Raw genomic sequence first — 15,316 nt, 5'->3', positions numbered from 1 at the left:
TCATCTATAGAGAAAGAAATCAGATCAAGATTTGCCTGCTTGGGATGGAGAGGGGTGGGTGTCTGACTACAAAGAGGCAACAAAAATCTTTCTGAAGTGATGGAAATTTTCTGTATCTTAATTAGGCTGGTAGCCACACAGACATTTACATGTATCAGAACTCATTAAAGTGATGTACTAATATATCTGCATTTTATTGTCACAAGTTAAGACACAAAGCTAATTTTCAAAAGAAAAAGATACGCAATCATTAACTGATTTGCTGATAAGGGTATCATGGTTTCTTGCAACTTTAAAATTTGGGAATTTTGAAAATGCTCCTTTAGAATACCTATTCACTTCTACGGGCATTTTTAGGTTCCAACAGCTGTTCCTTCTGGGAAAAGCACACATATTCCTGATTTCTCTTAAAACACCTTCATTTGATGTTGGTTTTAATAACAAAAGATCCTGAATTCTGGAACCTTCTTCACCATTGACTTTGACAAGAGAGTGGTGAGTGCAGATAAAAACACAAATGCAATGACTGTGATAGACACATTTATTATCTTGCTTGTGCTGATGGTATTGGGTGTATACGTATGTTCAAACTCATCAAAATGTATGCATTAAATATGTGCAACTACTTGCATGTTAAGTACAGCTCAATAAAGTTCAAAAAACAAAAAAACAATAAAGGAAGGATATGTAGTTTTCTAAAACAGGTTAAAATTTTAATTTAAAAGGAAATTGAATATTAACAAATAATAAAATTTCTAGTGACTTTCTTATGAAGTTTAACCATATGATATAGTTATCTTCAGAGGAGACTCTTTTTCCTTATTCTTTTTGAAAACTTCTTCATTTGAAATTCATTGTTACCAGGGAATCAAATTATGCCAAGAGAGACCACCATTTAGCCTACCTAATTCTCTCTGTTAATAGTCTCAAGAAGTTGTGACTCTGGCAGCAATTTTACATCTAGATTTTCAAACCTTTCTGAAATTTATTCCAGAGTTCCTCCCGCTCTCAGAATGCCCACTGCACTCTGTTAGGCTTCAGCATGGAATGAACTTCTTCTACACACTTGTGTTGTTATTTCAATTACTTTTTCTCATACTGAAATTAAACATCAATTAAGGATAATTTTTAAAAAGATATAAAGGTGCAAAAGCAAATTAAAATAGAACAAATCTCACTACTACTATTAGTTATTTTTAGAATTAGGATGTATTTTCCAAAACTTTTTCTATGCATATATATTCCTTTTTTAGAATTGGCATCAGCTGTATGGGCAATTTTTAAAATTTCATATTATATCTTGATCATTTTCACATCTTGAGATACTTTTTGCAAATGTAGCAGTTACATGATACATGACATTCAATTGCTCATTATTTCATCTGGTTTCTTATAGATTGATATTTAAATGTTTTCCTTTTTTTATAAATTATGGGTCTTTACATGTCTTTGTATATTTTTTCTAAAATTCTATTTTTATACAGAAATAAAGATGGGGAAATATATGACTTTTAAACTGTGTTAATGGAAATTTCTTAATTCCTTTTATACCAACTTATACTTCTACCAACAATGTAGAAATAATTTTTCACCTTAGTGGTCTGTGGAATATGATATTCTTTTCAAATCTTCACTAATTTGATAGGTGAATATGTCTTTTACCGTCTTCTTGTGATAATGAACGTAGGTCAACTTTGCATCCATTATTAATCACTTCTCTTAGAGAATTCTTGTTCTGGGTATCCTGAGAATTGTTCCTCTTGCTTCAGGAGGGTTGCTGACCTCTAAGCCAGTTAGTCACAGAGATGACTTTGTGACAATGTGTGACAGCCTGGCAGACTTTCTGCATTTATGTCCCCAGATCAGTGGGGCAAATGGGGTGGCTGAGGCTCTGTGCTGCTTGACTCAGGGGTCTTTTTTACAACATCCTTGAATAACCCTGTCCCTGATCTGTTTGGTTCTAACTCCATAGATGATGGGGTTAAGCATGGGAGGTACCAGTACATAGAAATTAGCCAACAAGACTTGTACCACACGGGGCACATGATGTCCAAAGCGGTGGGTGAGGAACGTAAAGAGGGCCGGGATATAAAAAGCCAAGATGACACAGATATGGGAAGCACATGTGCCAAAAGCCTTAAGCCGGGCTTCACCGGAGGGCAACCACAGCACAGTTCTCAAAATCATCACATAGGATACACTGATGACAATCATATCAGAGCCAACCACAGAGAAGGCCACAAAGAGCCCATACGCATGATTTACTCTAATATCAGCACACACCAACTTCAGCACAGCCATGTGCTCACAGTAGGACTGCGGAATGATCTGGTTAGAGCAGAACGGCATCCTGGAAACCATAAAGCAGAAAGGACTCACCCACAGAAGCCCTCTCATCATCACAACTGCCCCCAATTTACCCACTACAGATGGAGTCAGGATACTAGAGTGACGGAGTGGGAGGCAGATAGCCACATAACGGTCCAAGGCCATAGCCATGAGCACCCCAGACTCTACAGAAGAAAATGCATGGATGAAGAACACCTGGATAAGACAGGCATGGTACTCAATCTCATGAGTGTGAAACCAGAGTATGGCAAGCATTTTAGGTTGGGTGGAAGTGGAGAGGACCAGGTCAGTAATAGCTAGCATGGCCAGAAAGAAGTACATGGGCTCGTGCAATGTGTGATCAGTTCGGATTATATGAAGGACAGTGATATTGCCCACTGTAGCCACAACATACATGACACAGAATGGAAAGGCAATCCAAAATTGAGACTCCTCGAGTCCTGGAATCCCAAGCAGGATGAAGGACACAGGATGAGAAGAGCTGTTCCCTGAAGCCAACATCACAGGATGGTTAATTTTTCTCCATTGGGAAGGTAACCTACTCTTTGCAGATGATAATAAAAAAATAAATCATTGTTATTGTTTATAATCTTTTGGATGGAATAATTGAATAGTAGGCAACCAGGTTTAATGGTAAACAAGAATCATTTCAACTATTTTAATAAATAAAATTTCACAATATAAAATGATGCTATTCTTTATTCTTTATTCATAGTCACGTCCTTCAAAACATACTAGCTGCAAGTGCAATATTTTACAAGAATCAATATTTTTTTGAAAGTAGAATCTGCTAAAGGAAAACCATCTAAATAATGTTGTGGTAATTCTTTTCCTTTCACTCTGTTTAGAACTAACAACTGATGTGTTTAACCTTTCCCATAGGTCCTTTCATCCCTTGGGAATCCGTGACTCAGAGAAGGAGTTGGCGTATTACACCACGCTGAGGAACCCGTTCCTAGTGGACCTGGGCTCCGTAGGTGTGGGGAACAGCAACTTGCCTGTGCTCTTCTAGCTGGGAGAGGGCTCCTACATCTCCAAAGGGGATAATCATCTCCCAGCATCTCCCTGCTGATGGGCTCTGAGACTCCCAAAGCCAGGGACCCCACTGTCTCCTAGAAGTCCCCTGGAGGAGGGCTAGACTGTGCCTTCTTTCTCTATCCTTGCAGGGCTGGCTGACCTTGGGGAGGTGGGGCTGGTTAGAGGCTGGGTCAGGCCTTGACCCCATGTGCCCTCTCTTTCTTGGGACTTCACAGCCACACTTGGACTGACCAGTATTGTAGGTGTTCATAATCTGAATGTGTTTCAGATTTTTACAGAAGAGTCCCCTTGTCCCCTTCCATAGAGATATACACATAGATACAAAGACAGACATCCAGATGAGACAGTTAGAGATGTAAAACAACAGGGTCTATGCTGTGGCCTCCTGCGTCTGAATTAAACAAAACAACAACAAAACCTTTGGGCAATTTTTCAGGGTAGGAAGTCAGTTTGAAAAACACTTTGGCTTAAAGGTCCTAGCCTTTTTCTGATTTTCCCTAGATTTATAATGTTGTGAGAAAAATGAAGTTCAGACCTTATAAGTTTTGATCTCAATTGGAAACTTTACCATCCTACCTAGATAATAGCTATTGGTTTGCTCAAAACAAATACTCCCATCTAAGGTATGGTGAAAATTCAGCAACACACACATTATCTGGGGGCTAGGGTTTTGTTTTATCCTCTTCTGCCTGTGCTGGTCTTCCCAAACAGTCATAAATTCTGTTTGAGCCAGAGCTTCCCTCCCTCCCTCCTTTTTGCCTCCTATATGTCACCCTCCACTTGTGAGGATATAGTCACTGAGGCTCAGGGGTACCTGGAAAAGCATACTTGGACCGTACTCACTCCTGCACTGGGCACTGGTAAAGATGTTAGCTAAAGACACAATTTACCAAAGTGCTTAATAATCTCTTTGATAAATTCTGGAAGATATTGCTATTTTTGTAGATATAACACTATATGCTTCTACATTTTGTTGTTTCTAACTCTTACAAAGCCTCTGCATCCTTATTTTACAATGAGGAGAATAGAGCTCAGAACAGTTACATGATTTGCCCAAGACCATATAATAACTTAGTGCCAAGTGCATAACTCTACAGCCAGTGCTATTGGTGGTACTCACCACTATCTCTGGTAGAAAATGATTGACTGGAACAATCATTCTGGAATACTCACTCTGGTTGTGTAAAACAGAGACTGTTGCCCTATCATGAAAAAGGCAAATACAGAGGAGACCTCCAAAATTATATACTGCATTACAGATAGATCTGCATTTGAACCTGGAACACCTGCTACATCATTGGACTGGATGCCTCTGTCCAGGTTGGTCTTCTAGCATCTCTGGGTATAGGCTACTTTTTCTAGGATGGCATCTTTATTGGCCTCTGCCCAGAGCCTGAATAGAGAACTCACCTGTTCTCCAAACACTTTTTGCGGTGGTGAATCTCTTCCCAACCAGGGTTCAGCTACTCAGATAAGCAGCCCCTCTACAAAGCCAGTTTCTCTTCCCTGCTTCATCTATATCTCAGGCTCTCCAATAGCCTTTTCACAAACCAAAAGCCTCCCCATAAGAGATGCCTCATACCATTCTGATTTTCCACTCTCAGATTTTCTTTCTTGGAAGACAAGGGAGAAGCAGAGCTGACCTGAGAACCAAATCTGAAGTGGGAGATGGGGGCCCTGGAGAGATACCTCTCTTTCCTCTCTGCACTTTATTCTGCCTTCCCATGCAGTCTAGTGTCTTCCAAATCATTCATTATGTGGAAAATACCCATCAGTTCAATCCACGTTGTTCAAGGCTGAAGGGATAAAGAGTAAGATGAGTTGAGATCTTGCTAAGGAATAGCCTCAGGGAAAATTAGACTGTTTTCTTACTTTGGGGTATCTAATACTAAGGCATAGAACAATAATGCAGGAGCAGGGTTCAGACCCGACCTCCTTCATAGAAGGATTGTGTATGGGGCAGTCTTCCTGCTTTTCTGGAGTGTCCCTGGAAGACACACTACAAACAGCAAATCTTTTTCCCATCTCAGGATGAAGCTCAGCAGTCATGGGACCCTGTACCTGGAGCCCCCAGTGAGTCAGGCAGTTATGCACTCTGCACACCTTGTGTTCCAGTTCCTGGAAGCCTCTGTGAGTCCTACTGCTCTCTGGGATGGGCAGAGATGAGAGATAATGAGGTACAGGGAACCACTAACTGTCGGCACTGCTTCATCTCTCATCAAGTCCAGCATGACCACAAGTAGCTATAAATTGCTCCTGGGATTCAGCTTTTAGCAGAGACCATCCATTAGAGCCTATTTAAAATCCTGTTCAAGTCTAGCCTTTCCCTTCCCCCAAGCATTAATTCTCTCCCTCCTCCTAGGTCCCAGTGCCTCACACTCAAACTGGCTTCCTCTGAGACTGGGGGCCAAAGCTGGAAGCATTAACCCTAAGTTTTCTCTTTCCATCGTACACACAAATACAAAAGCATGGGATTTGAATGCATGTTTAAGAATGTATGTTGTTGAGATTACATGAGCGTAAGTTTATCTGTCTGCATGTATTTTATTGTTAGTCAGAGTATGTATATTTACGATTGAAGGGATATTTTGCACAATGCGGAAGCGTTCATTTATCATGTGTGTTAATGTGTATACTGAGAGATACTAGTATATATGTGTGCAAAGGACTAGATTTGTTTTAGAATGTATGTGTATAATTTATATACATGTGCAAGTATGAATAATTATTTGCATGAAATATACATATCTAGTGTGATACCAGGGCTCTGTGAGAGCAAGGTCACTGATACATGTGGACAAAAAAATGTTGCCTTTCATTTCAGTAAACAAAGACAGTTGTCTGCCATTCAGCCATCAGTCAATGCAGTCCACCTCCTCGGTACTACTAAGATGTACCCTGAGGGCAATTTGGAAAGAGAAAAACAGGATATTGGCCCTAGACAGTTAAGACGCATAGCAATGGAATAATTTCAATTAGTCCAGAATCTTGCATCTTCCCATACATAGTCAGGCACTAAAATCATGAACTTGAGATACCTGTTCTTTGTGACTAGCGGTAATCTTTTGATGTTTGACTACATGGTTGTTTTTGTTGTTGTTGTTGTTGTTTCAGCAAAAACTATATATACTGGCTTCTCCTTTACCTCCTAAAACAGTTCCTCAGAGCTGAGAGGCTTTATCCAGGGCTACAATTCTCAGTAATGCTACTAAATATATGAGAAATCACAGTATTGCACCACCCCAAAATTCATATGTTGATATTCTAACCCCCAGTACCTCAGAATGTGACCTCATTTGGAAATACGGTCATTGCAGACGTAATTAATTAAGAAGAGGTCATACTGGAGTAGAGTGGGTTCCTAATCCAATATGACTGCTGTCCTTATAAAAAGGGTAAATTTGGACACAGATACGCAGACAAAGGGAATGGCATGTAGACATGAAGGCAGAGATCAAGGTAATGTGTTTATAAGCCCAGATTGCCAGCAAATCACTAAAAGCTAGGAAGAGAGGCAAGGAACAGATTTTCCTTCACAGCTGACAGAGGGTATCAGCCCTGCTCATACCTTAATCTTGGACTTCTAAGCCCCCAAACTGTGACATAATAAATTCTGTTGTTTAAACCAGTTTGTGGTACTTTATTACAGTAGCCCTCATAAACTAATATAACAATAAATGTATTTTTTCCATTATTCTAAATAATCATCTATAAATAATTCATATAACATGAGCCAGTGGATTTTTAAATATAGTTCTAATGAAACTGTTCATCTAGATGGGAACCCTAAGGATATATTTGCCTAGGGTATCACATATCCTAGGAGTTACCTTGTATTTATGTAAGGATAGATCAATACATTGTTGAAAAAAATTATAAAGAAAACTGAAATAGCCCCAAACATAATTAATTGATTCTCAACAGATAAATCCATGCACTTCAGTGACAGGAAAATATCTGTTTGGGGCTAGAACAATTGGATATCTGTATGAAAAACAAAATAAACCTTCACTCCTACCTCAACGTAAAAAAAATCTTTATTGAGATATAACATAAACCTAAATTTGAAAGATAAAACTATAAAGATTCCAAAGAAAAAAACTAAGATAATATTGTCATGAACTTGAAGAAAGCAAACATTTCACAGCCAGGACACAAAAGGGATTTTAAAGAAAAAAAACCCCTGAATGTCATGAAAATAAAAACCAACCTACTACTATCAAAAGATACAAAAGCCACAGATGAAGAAAATATTCACAATGCACAGATCTGAAAAACAAAATCCCATAATTAATAGAGAGACAAAGCTCTGATTAAAATTTTAAGCTTCTGATTTAAAGAGGCATTTCATTAAAGAGAAATAAATGAATGTCTAATGCACGTATGAAAAGGTGCTTGAAATTATTATTCATTAGAGAAACGAAAATTCAAACCACAATGGGATACCAATATAAAGTCATTAGAATAACTAAAATGCAATACACTGACAACACTAAGTATTGGCAAAAAAATGTGGGGCAGTTGGAGCATTCATGCACTGAGTACAGACACATCAGGAATCTTTTTGGCAATTTGTAATAAAGTTGAGCATCTTTTTGACCAAGCAGTTCCACTTCAAGTCGCATACCCCAAATAAATGATTTATATTTACATCAAAAATGTCAGAGAATGTTTGTAGTAGCTGTATACGTAACAGCTAAAACCTGGAAACTCAAAATCTGTCTGTTGGAGATTAGTTAAACAGATTCTGCAACACGTATTCAATAAAATACTACTCAGTAAAGAAGGGAAAAAAAGTAAAGAACTGGAACAAAAGTATTCGTGGAAATAACACTGGAATTTCAAAGTGCCAAGGATAAAGGATGGAGCTTTAAAATAGGGAAAAGATCATACGCAAAGGAAAGCTAATAAGTTTAGGTTTAGTCTACTCAGGCCTAGTAATGAGTAGGTGAGATTTGTTTAATAATTTCTACACTCCAAGTTGGCTCTAAAGGTTTAAAAATTATATATTTATGTATTCTCTACAACAACCGAATGAAGTAGTTTATCAGCACCCTTACTTTACAGGTACAGAAACCAAGACACAGAAAGGTTTAAAGTTTTACAAAGTAGACATACAGAACCAGAATTTTATCTCTAGTCTTATTTCACTACATTAAGCTAAACCTAAAAACGTTCAGAGAAAATTATTTAAAGCCTAACAATTCTATATCCAGCCAACCTATTAATGAAGTATTAAAGGAAGAAAAAGAGAGAGAGAGAGGAAGATTTTAGATAGGTAGGAACACACATAAAATGTATCATTTATGCAACACATCCATTTTTTTCTGAATAAAATTGGATTATGCGCTTCAGCAAAATGAAGCAGATATCCAATAAAGTTCAACAATAGATAACAATTCATAATCAAGTAGAAACTACTCAGAGGTGTCATGTAATCTCAGGGAAGCAGCAATCCAACGTCTTGAAAAATGTATAATATATTAAAGTCTTGCACAAAATATGACTTCAAAGCAGACACAATGTCAGAAATTCAGGATTCAGATCCCATCCCAGACCTACTGAATCAGAATTTTCATTTTAACAAGATCTTGAGGTTATTTGTATGCTCATTAAATTTTGCAAGCAATTAATTACCATTACCAATAAAGACAGTAAGGCATTGGTGAGATGGTATAGAAAGCTTGTCTGTATCCTGTGAGGGGACAGAATGGAAGAGAATTTGAACTCCAGAGAAAACAGAAATTTGTCCCAGAAAACCACGGTCCAGTGTAAATTAGACAGAAATTTAATGTAAATATGGACAACTGAATGAGAAAAAGGAAAGAACTGATTTTATTTTGTTGAAAGGATGCCTTGTCTTACAATGACATGTGTTTAGTGATGTAGAATGATATGTCATCCTTTTTTCAAGTCACACCAAGTATTCTAGATTCTGTGTTAAGTAATGTTTATCTAATCATATTTCAATCAAAATTTATTTGCTTTAAAGTTCAAACAACTGAAACACAGCTATGTTATATTTAATCACAGCTAGAAGGCTATACGTAAATTTATATACCTATTCAGGGAAATAATCACACTGTAGATGATGAAATTTGGGGATGGAGAAAGGAGAGAGGTGTAAGGGCATTTCCTGCATAGCAGTGAATAGAATCTAAAGTTAATGGGGAAAAAATGTTTATATATTCATGGATATTCTACAAAGATCGTAAAATAATTAAAAAGGAGATGGGAAACATATTATTTAGACCTGCTTCATTCTAGTGTGGTGAGTCTCCAGGGAAATTCTAGTCTTTACCTCTAGGATTATGCTGCTCGCTGGTTGGTCATCTGATTATATTCTCTCCAAGCCCCAAGGGTCTCTTGGCAGCAGGGCTGACTCACATGCTGGGCTCCTCAGAAGGCCATATCCAAGAGCCACCCACTACATACTTGCAGGGTGGTAGTGGAAAGGACAAGTCTCCCTCTGTTGGGAACCAGGTAAGGTGCTAGAACCAGAAAGGAGACCAAGGAGAAGGACTGATGAGAGCTAACCTGGAGGGCAAGGGATAGAGCAGAGGGGGGACAGGAAGAGGGGAGGCAAAGGACTGTAAATCAGAGATAGAGGAGTAGATATCAGGAAGAGGGGTTCAGAGTGACAGGCTCAAGTTGAAGTTGTGCGAATGAAATGAGACATCAGCAAGGCGTTTACAAACTAATATTTCTCTACAGGAGAAAGCATCAAAGTCAGTTATGTCAAGGAAAGGGAGTGGATTGCTGTGATTCTGTGTGGCCCAAATTTGATATTTGTTGTATATTTTATTGTTGTTTCACTCAGCTTTTAATTTTAACTGATTTCTGTATTTTCTTATTTTCTATTTTCTGAGTTCTTTCACTTGGCATCAGCTCCATCTTTGTACTAGATCCTCATATCTAAGCTTTCAAATAGCACTCTTAATAGAAACTTTTTACGTTTAGAAAGAAGTACTTCAAACACATCTTGGCAATTAACTATCACAGAAACAACTGGATATACACAGACCAGGGATACTTGTATAAGTCCAGGGTTACAGATGAGCAATCTTAGATGGGAATAGTTTACTAAGGTCCTACCTCTCATCAATGTCAGTTTAGAAACAAGGACTTCTGCCTTTATCTTTATTAATATGCTGGGTCAGAATAATACATCCCAATGTCCCCCATTCCCTTCATGACCAAAACCTCTGGGTGTACAAATTTATTTACTTTATTGTTCCTCTTCCCAGCTCTCTCACCATCTATCCAACCATAGGCTGTCACCAATTAAACGACAGATACACAATCTAGACTGAAGCAGATGCAGGAGTGTTCTTTGATCTTGCCTTCTACCTTCTAATGCATATGTGGCATCTTATATTTCTTATTATTTTGTTTACACATATCTTTGTAATCAGTTGTATTTAAGTTGACTTAGTGTTCTGTTTCAATGTTTTACTTAGTCACTTTGATTTCATCTTCTTAAAGAAGGCACTCCCTAAAAAAAATACCATAAAAGCAATTCCCTTCTTTATTCTATTATTAATTATTATAGCCTTTTTTTGGCCTTGAAATTCTTAATCCAAATGCAGAGACATGTGAAATAGTGTTTTTTTATATTCTTATAAATTGTTAGCCAATTGATCGAGCACTATTTATCACATATCAGGTTTTTTTCTATTGATATAAGATGTCATTGTCATTTTATTCTTAACCTTTATTTACATTTTTAGAAATACTACTCTTTTCTGGGGATATATATTTTTAAAACTTTGATTATTACATTTTGTTCATTATAATAACTTTATATTACATTTTGATATATTAAAGGATATCACTTCTCTTCTTTGTTTTCTATTATACTGAATATATTTTCACATTTAGAACCTAATACATTTTAGAATCCATCTGTCACTATTCACTGAAAATGATTGTATGTTATTGATTGATAATGATTTGAAATTATGACAGGGTTAATGGGAGAATTCACATTTTTTCACTATTGAGTATTCATTATTATTTTCAGGAAAGGAATAAAGGACTTTATATTCTTTAGTAAATTTGAACAGACCTCCCCTATCTCTGCCAAACACAAACTTTTGTTATACCAATGTATTCTACAGTTTTCTGGCTATTGTAAATAAATCCTTATTTTCATAAAATTTCATCAGTGTTGTTTAATTTTTGTGAACAGAAAAAGCTATTAATTTGTGACACTGATCTTCTATGCAATCACTTTGGTAGACTCTACTTCAAGAATGTGCAGTCTATTCTTTTGGATTTTTCAAGTAAAAAATCAACTAAAACCTAAATACATTTTTGTTTCTTTTCAAAGGTAACTCTATCTCCTTTTATTTATTTGTCTTTTTCATTTACTAAGACTGTTTCATAAAATGCTGAATAGTAGTTGTGTTAGTAGATATTGCTGGGGCTCAGGGCAGACCACCCCAAAATATGATAGAATATGGCTTATTGAATTTTGAATTAAAGTTACTTAAGAAACAGCCAATACAAGAAGGACACGTTAATCCTCTTCTTTCTTTCTAAAAGCAGGAAACAAATCTGTCATGTAGAGAAACATCCTTATCACTAGAGAAGGCTACACAGACAAACCTTATTACTTCCTTATGAATTTGCTACTCCAAAACCAAACTCTGTTTAGATTCTTCACTAATTAAGCACCGAAGCCCAAGGTTCTTTATCTTGGCAATTTCTCACAAATCTGTTGTCTTTGTCTAAAGAGTATGAAGCTGCCTGCTTTGGCCACTTCTTAGGTTCCATTTCTATGAGACTTCCATACATACAAATTAAATTCTTTTTTCACTTGTTAATCTGTCTGGTTTCAATTCAATTATTAGACTAGTCGAAAGAACTCAGTAATGACAGGGGGAAATTTTCCTTTATCTTTTCACTTATTTTAATAAAAATTGCTTTTCATATGTCAACAGTAAATGTTTGCTCCAAATTTCTGAAAGATACCTTTCATTTGGAAACTTATTTTCTTCCTAAACATTAAAAAAATTATCATGAATTACCATTGCATTTTCTGATTTTTTCCTCATCTCTTGAGAAAATCACGTTTTGCCCCCTTTACTCTGCTGGTGTAGTCATATCATGGATAGATTTCTTAAGATGACTAATTTCTTCATTCATAAGACAAAGTCTCCTGTGTCAAAGTGCAATATTCTTTAAAAGCACAGTTGCATCTAGCTGGCAAAAAAATTATATATAATGTTTGTATATGTCATCCTAAGTAATTAGATGAATAACTTTCCATCTTTTTTTTTTCTCCTGGTTGCAAAACATATGCTGATTTGTTTGTGAGACATAGGTACTCTTTGAATTTTTTTCCAGTTTTATTGAAATACAATTAACATACATCACTGCATAAATTTAAAATGTACTTTACATCTTTTCATATGCTCTAGAATAGGGTTTCTCAACCTCTGCTCTATTGACATTTGAGGCTGGATAATCTTTGCTGTCTTGTGTATTTTTCGATGTAAGCCTCCCTGGCCTCTACCACTAGATGCCAGTAGCATTCCTTCCCCAGTTGTGACAAAAACTGTCTCCAGGCATTGCCAAATGACCCTGCAGCTCAAAATCTCCTCTATTCTGCTCTACTAGAATTTGTATAGAATAGAAATACTCTACTTTTTTCTTTAAGTTTGGTTTTGTGGGAGTTTTTCCTGTCATTACCATTTCTTCTACTCTGAATTTGCTTTCCTGGGCTAGTTTGGTGATTAATGTTTTCCTATAAATTATCTATTTTATATCTACTGACAAATACAGAATTATACTATGCATACTGCTCTGATACAAAGTTTTATTTTGCTATACTTTTGTTTTCTTTTTCACTTCTTGTCCAGTTAATCATGCTTTTTCTAAAATTTCTTGACCTCTCTTGAAAAAAGCTCACATACTTTATTTTTAAATAATCACCTTTGGTTTTATTGTTAACTCATTCATTTGTGCTTTTTTATCTTTATTAATTGCTTCTTTTTTATTAATTGCTTATTTTGACATTTATTTAAATATTTTTCTAGCATCTTAAGTTGAAAACATAAAAAATAATATTTTATATCTTTGTTTTCTAATAAATGTATATTCTTCAGCCTATACATTGTACTCCAGTGCCTTGCCTCACAGGATCTGGTATCTGTTTCTCAAACTTTTACTAAGTTTGAAAGACTGTTTTTCTCACTTACATTTTCCTAGCACAGAGAAGATCCTTAATAAATGAATGCTACTGCTACTGTTTTGCAGCCCTTGTTATTTTATATTTATAACAAATTATTACTATTTGTAGGTTAACTTAATTGTTCAAATTATATAGTATGAAGATCAAAAATGGATTATTTTGTGTTTAAATAGAGCAGGAAGAAGAAGGAGAGATATTACAGGTTGAATAGAAAAGACTTGGTAATTTATTGGGAGTGGTGACGATTAGAAAAAAGAACAGGATAACTTTCAGAGCTTTTAGTTAGATAACTGGCTAATTTTTGTGAAAAATTATAAACTTTATATAGAATATTTAGGAAAAAGAACAATTATTGGGGAAAATGATCTATTTGGTTTTCAATATATTGAATTTGATTTAATCATGAGAAATCCATACAGCTGTGTTCAGAAGAAAGTTCCATCTTCAGGTACCTGGACACTGGAGCTGGTTTTCAGATATTTATTAGAAATTTATCATTAAATTGGTGAAAAATGAAGCTGTAAAAATGGGTGAGATATTTTTTTAAATGGCTTGAGAGTGGGCAAAGTGCAGATACCTGAAGGATACCATATTTAAGGTTCTTTTGCCGGGGGAAGGGGGAAAAAATGATAGAAACTTATGCCATGTAATAACACACACGGAGAGAAAATTTCCAGAAGGAAAGTATCATCAGCACAATATGTAAGTGGTGGATAAATGAGATGGTCACTAAAATGAGTCAACTGCATTTGACAGTTCTGCTTTGGTGTCATTTTCCATAGTGGCTGTATCCTCAACATCTAGTTCTCTGGGCCCCTTGTAAACAGATTATTCACGATGAGATTCCTTTCCTGAGAAACCTAAACAGCTTCATATCTGTACAAGTCACACAGAAATAACATCTAAAACTTAGGACTCTACTCCAGAAATGCCACATTGACCACAATGTATCTCGGAAAGCAAACACCTGAAAACCGCCAGGGACCTTCCTCAGACTGTAGAGATTCCTCCTATGCATGTCTCAGCCTCACTGAATGAAGGCACTGGGGTCATAGCTGCAGATTCCAACTTCAGCTCTTCAACTGCATAGCTACACAATTTGGGGCAAATTACTTAATCACTTTAAACATCAGCTTCCCCGTATGTATATTTGGGATGATATTTGCAGTACTTAATTGGATAGTTATGATTATTGGATCAGATTATGGATATGAAGATAATTGGATCTGGCACATAATATGTGTTCAAGAAATGCTAGCTATTAGAGTTCTTTGTGTTTCGCAGTAAACCGATGCTATTCATTAAAGTGAAGTGCTTACTGAAATGTGATAAAATAATGACAAGGTTTGCCTTTTTCTTTCTTTCTCTCTCTTTCTTTCTTACTTTCTCTCTCTCTTTCTTTCTTTTCCTTCACCTTTGTTATATATGTGGTTTCTCTCAATATCTGCTATCTTTATAAAAACTTGGGGGATTATTTAACTGTTGAGTCTTGGTTTTGTCATATGCAAAACATATATACTCTAGGAGTTAGAATATGGATAAAATTATGTAATGCATACAAATATTTGTCAATAATACAGGGAACTCCTGACAAATCAGAGCTATACTTATTTTTCTTAGGGTGATTCTTTGGACCACCCTGTCATTACATAGACATGTGTATCTTGAGGATGTCCTGACATCCTTCTGGATATATCCCAGGAAAGCCTCATAATATTCACATTTCAATTG

General features: G+C 36.2%; 1 protein-coding gene across 1 annotated transcript; it reads right to left on the bottom strand.

The window, feature by feature from the left end:
* Window positions 1-1,905: 1,905 nt before the first annotated feature.
* LOC105097972 (olfactory receptor 52R1) lies at window positions 1,906-2,850 on the bottom strand. Its single transcript, XM_010990604.3, has one exon. The coding sequence runs from the start codon at window positions 2,848-2,850 to the stop codon at window positions 1,906-1,908; it is 945 nt and encodes a 314-aa protein (XP_010988906.1).
* Window positions 2,851-15,316: the final 12,466 nt, after the last annotated feature.

This window comes from Camelus dromedarius, chromosome 12 (assembly GCF_036321535.1).
Source record: "Camelus dromedarius isolate mCamDro1 chromosome 12, mCamDro1.pat, whole genome shotgun sequence".
Taxonomy (NCBI): Eukaryota; Metazoa; Chordata; class Mammalia; order Artiodactyla; family Camelidae; genus Camelus; species Camelus dromedarius.
Note: the sequence above shows the minus strand (reverse complement) of the source record. Positions and strands in the feature narration are given on the sequence as shown.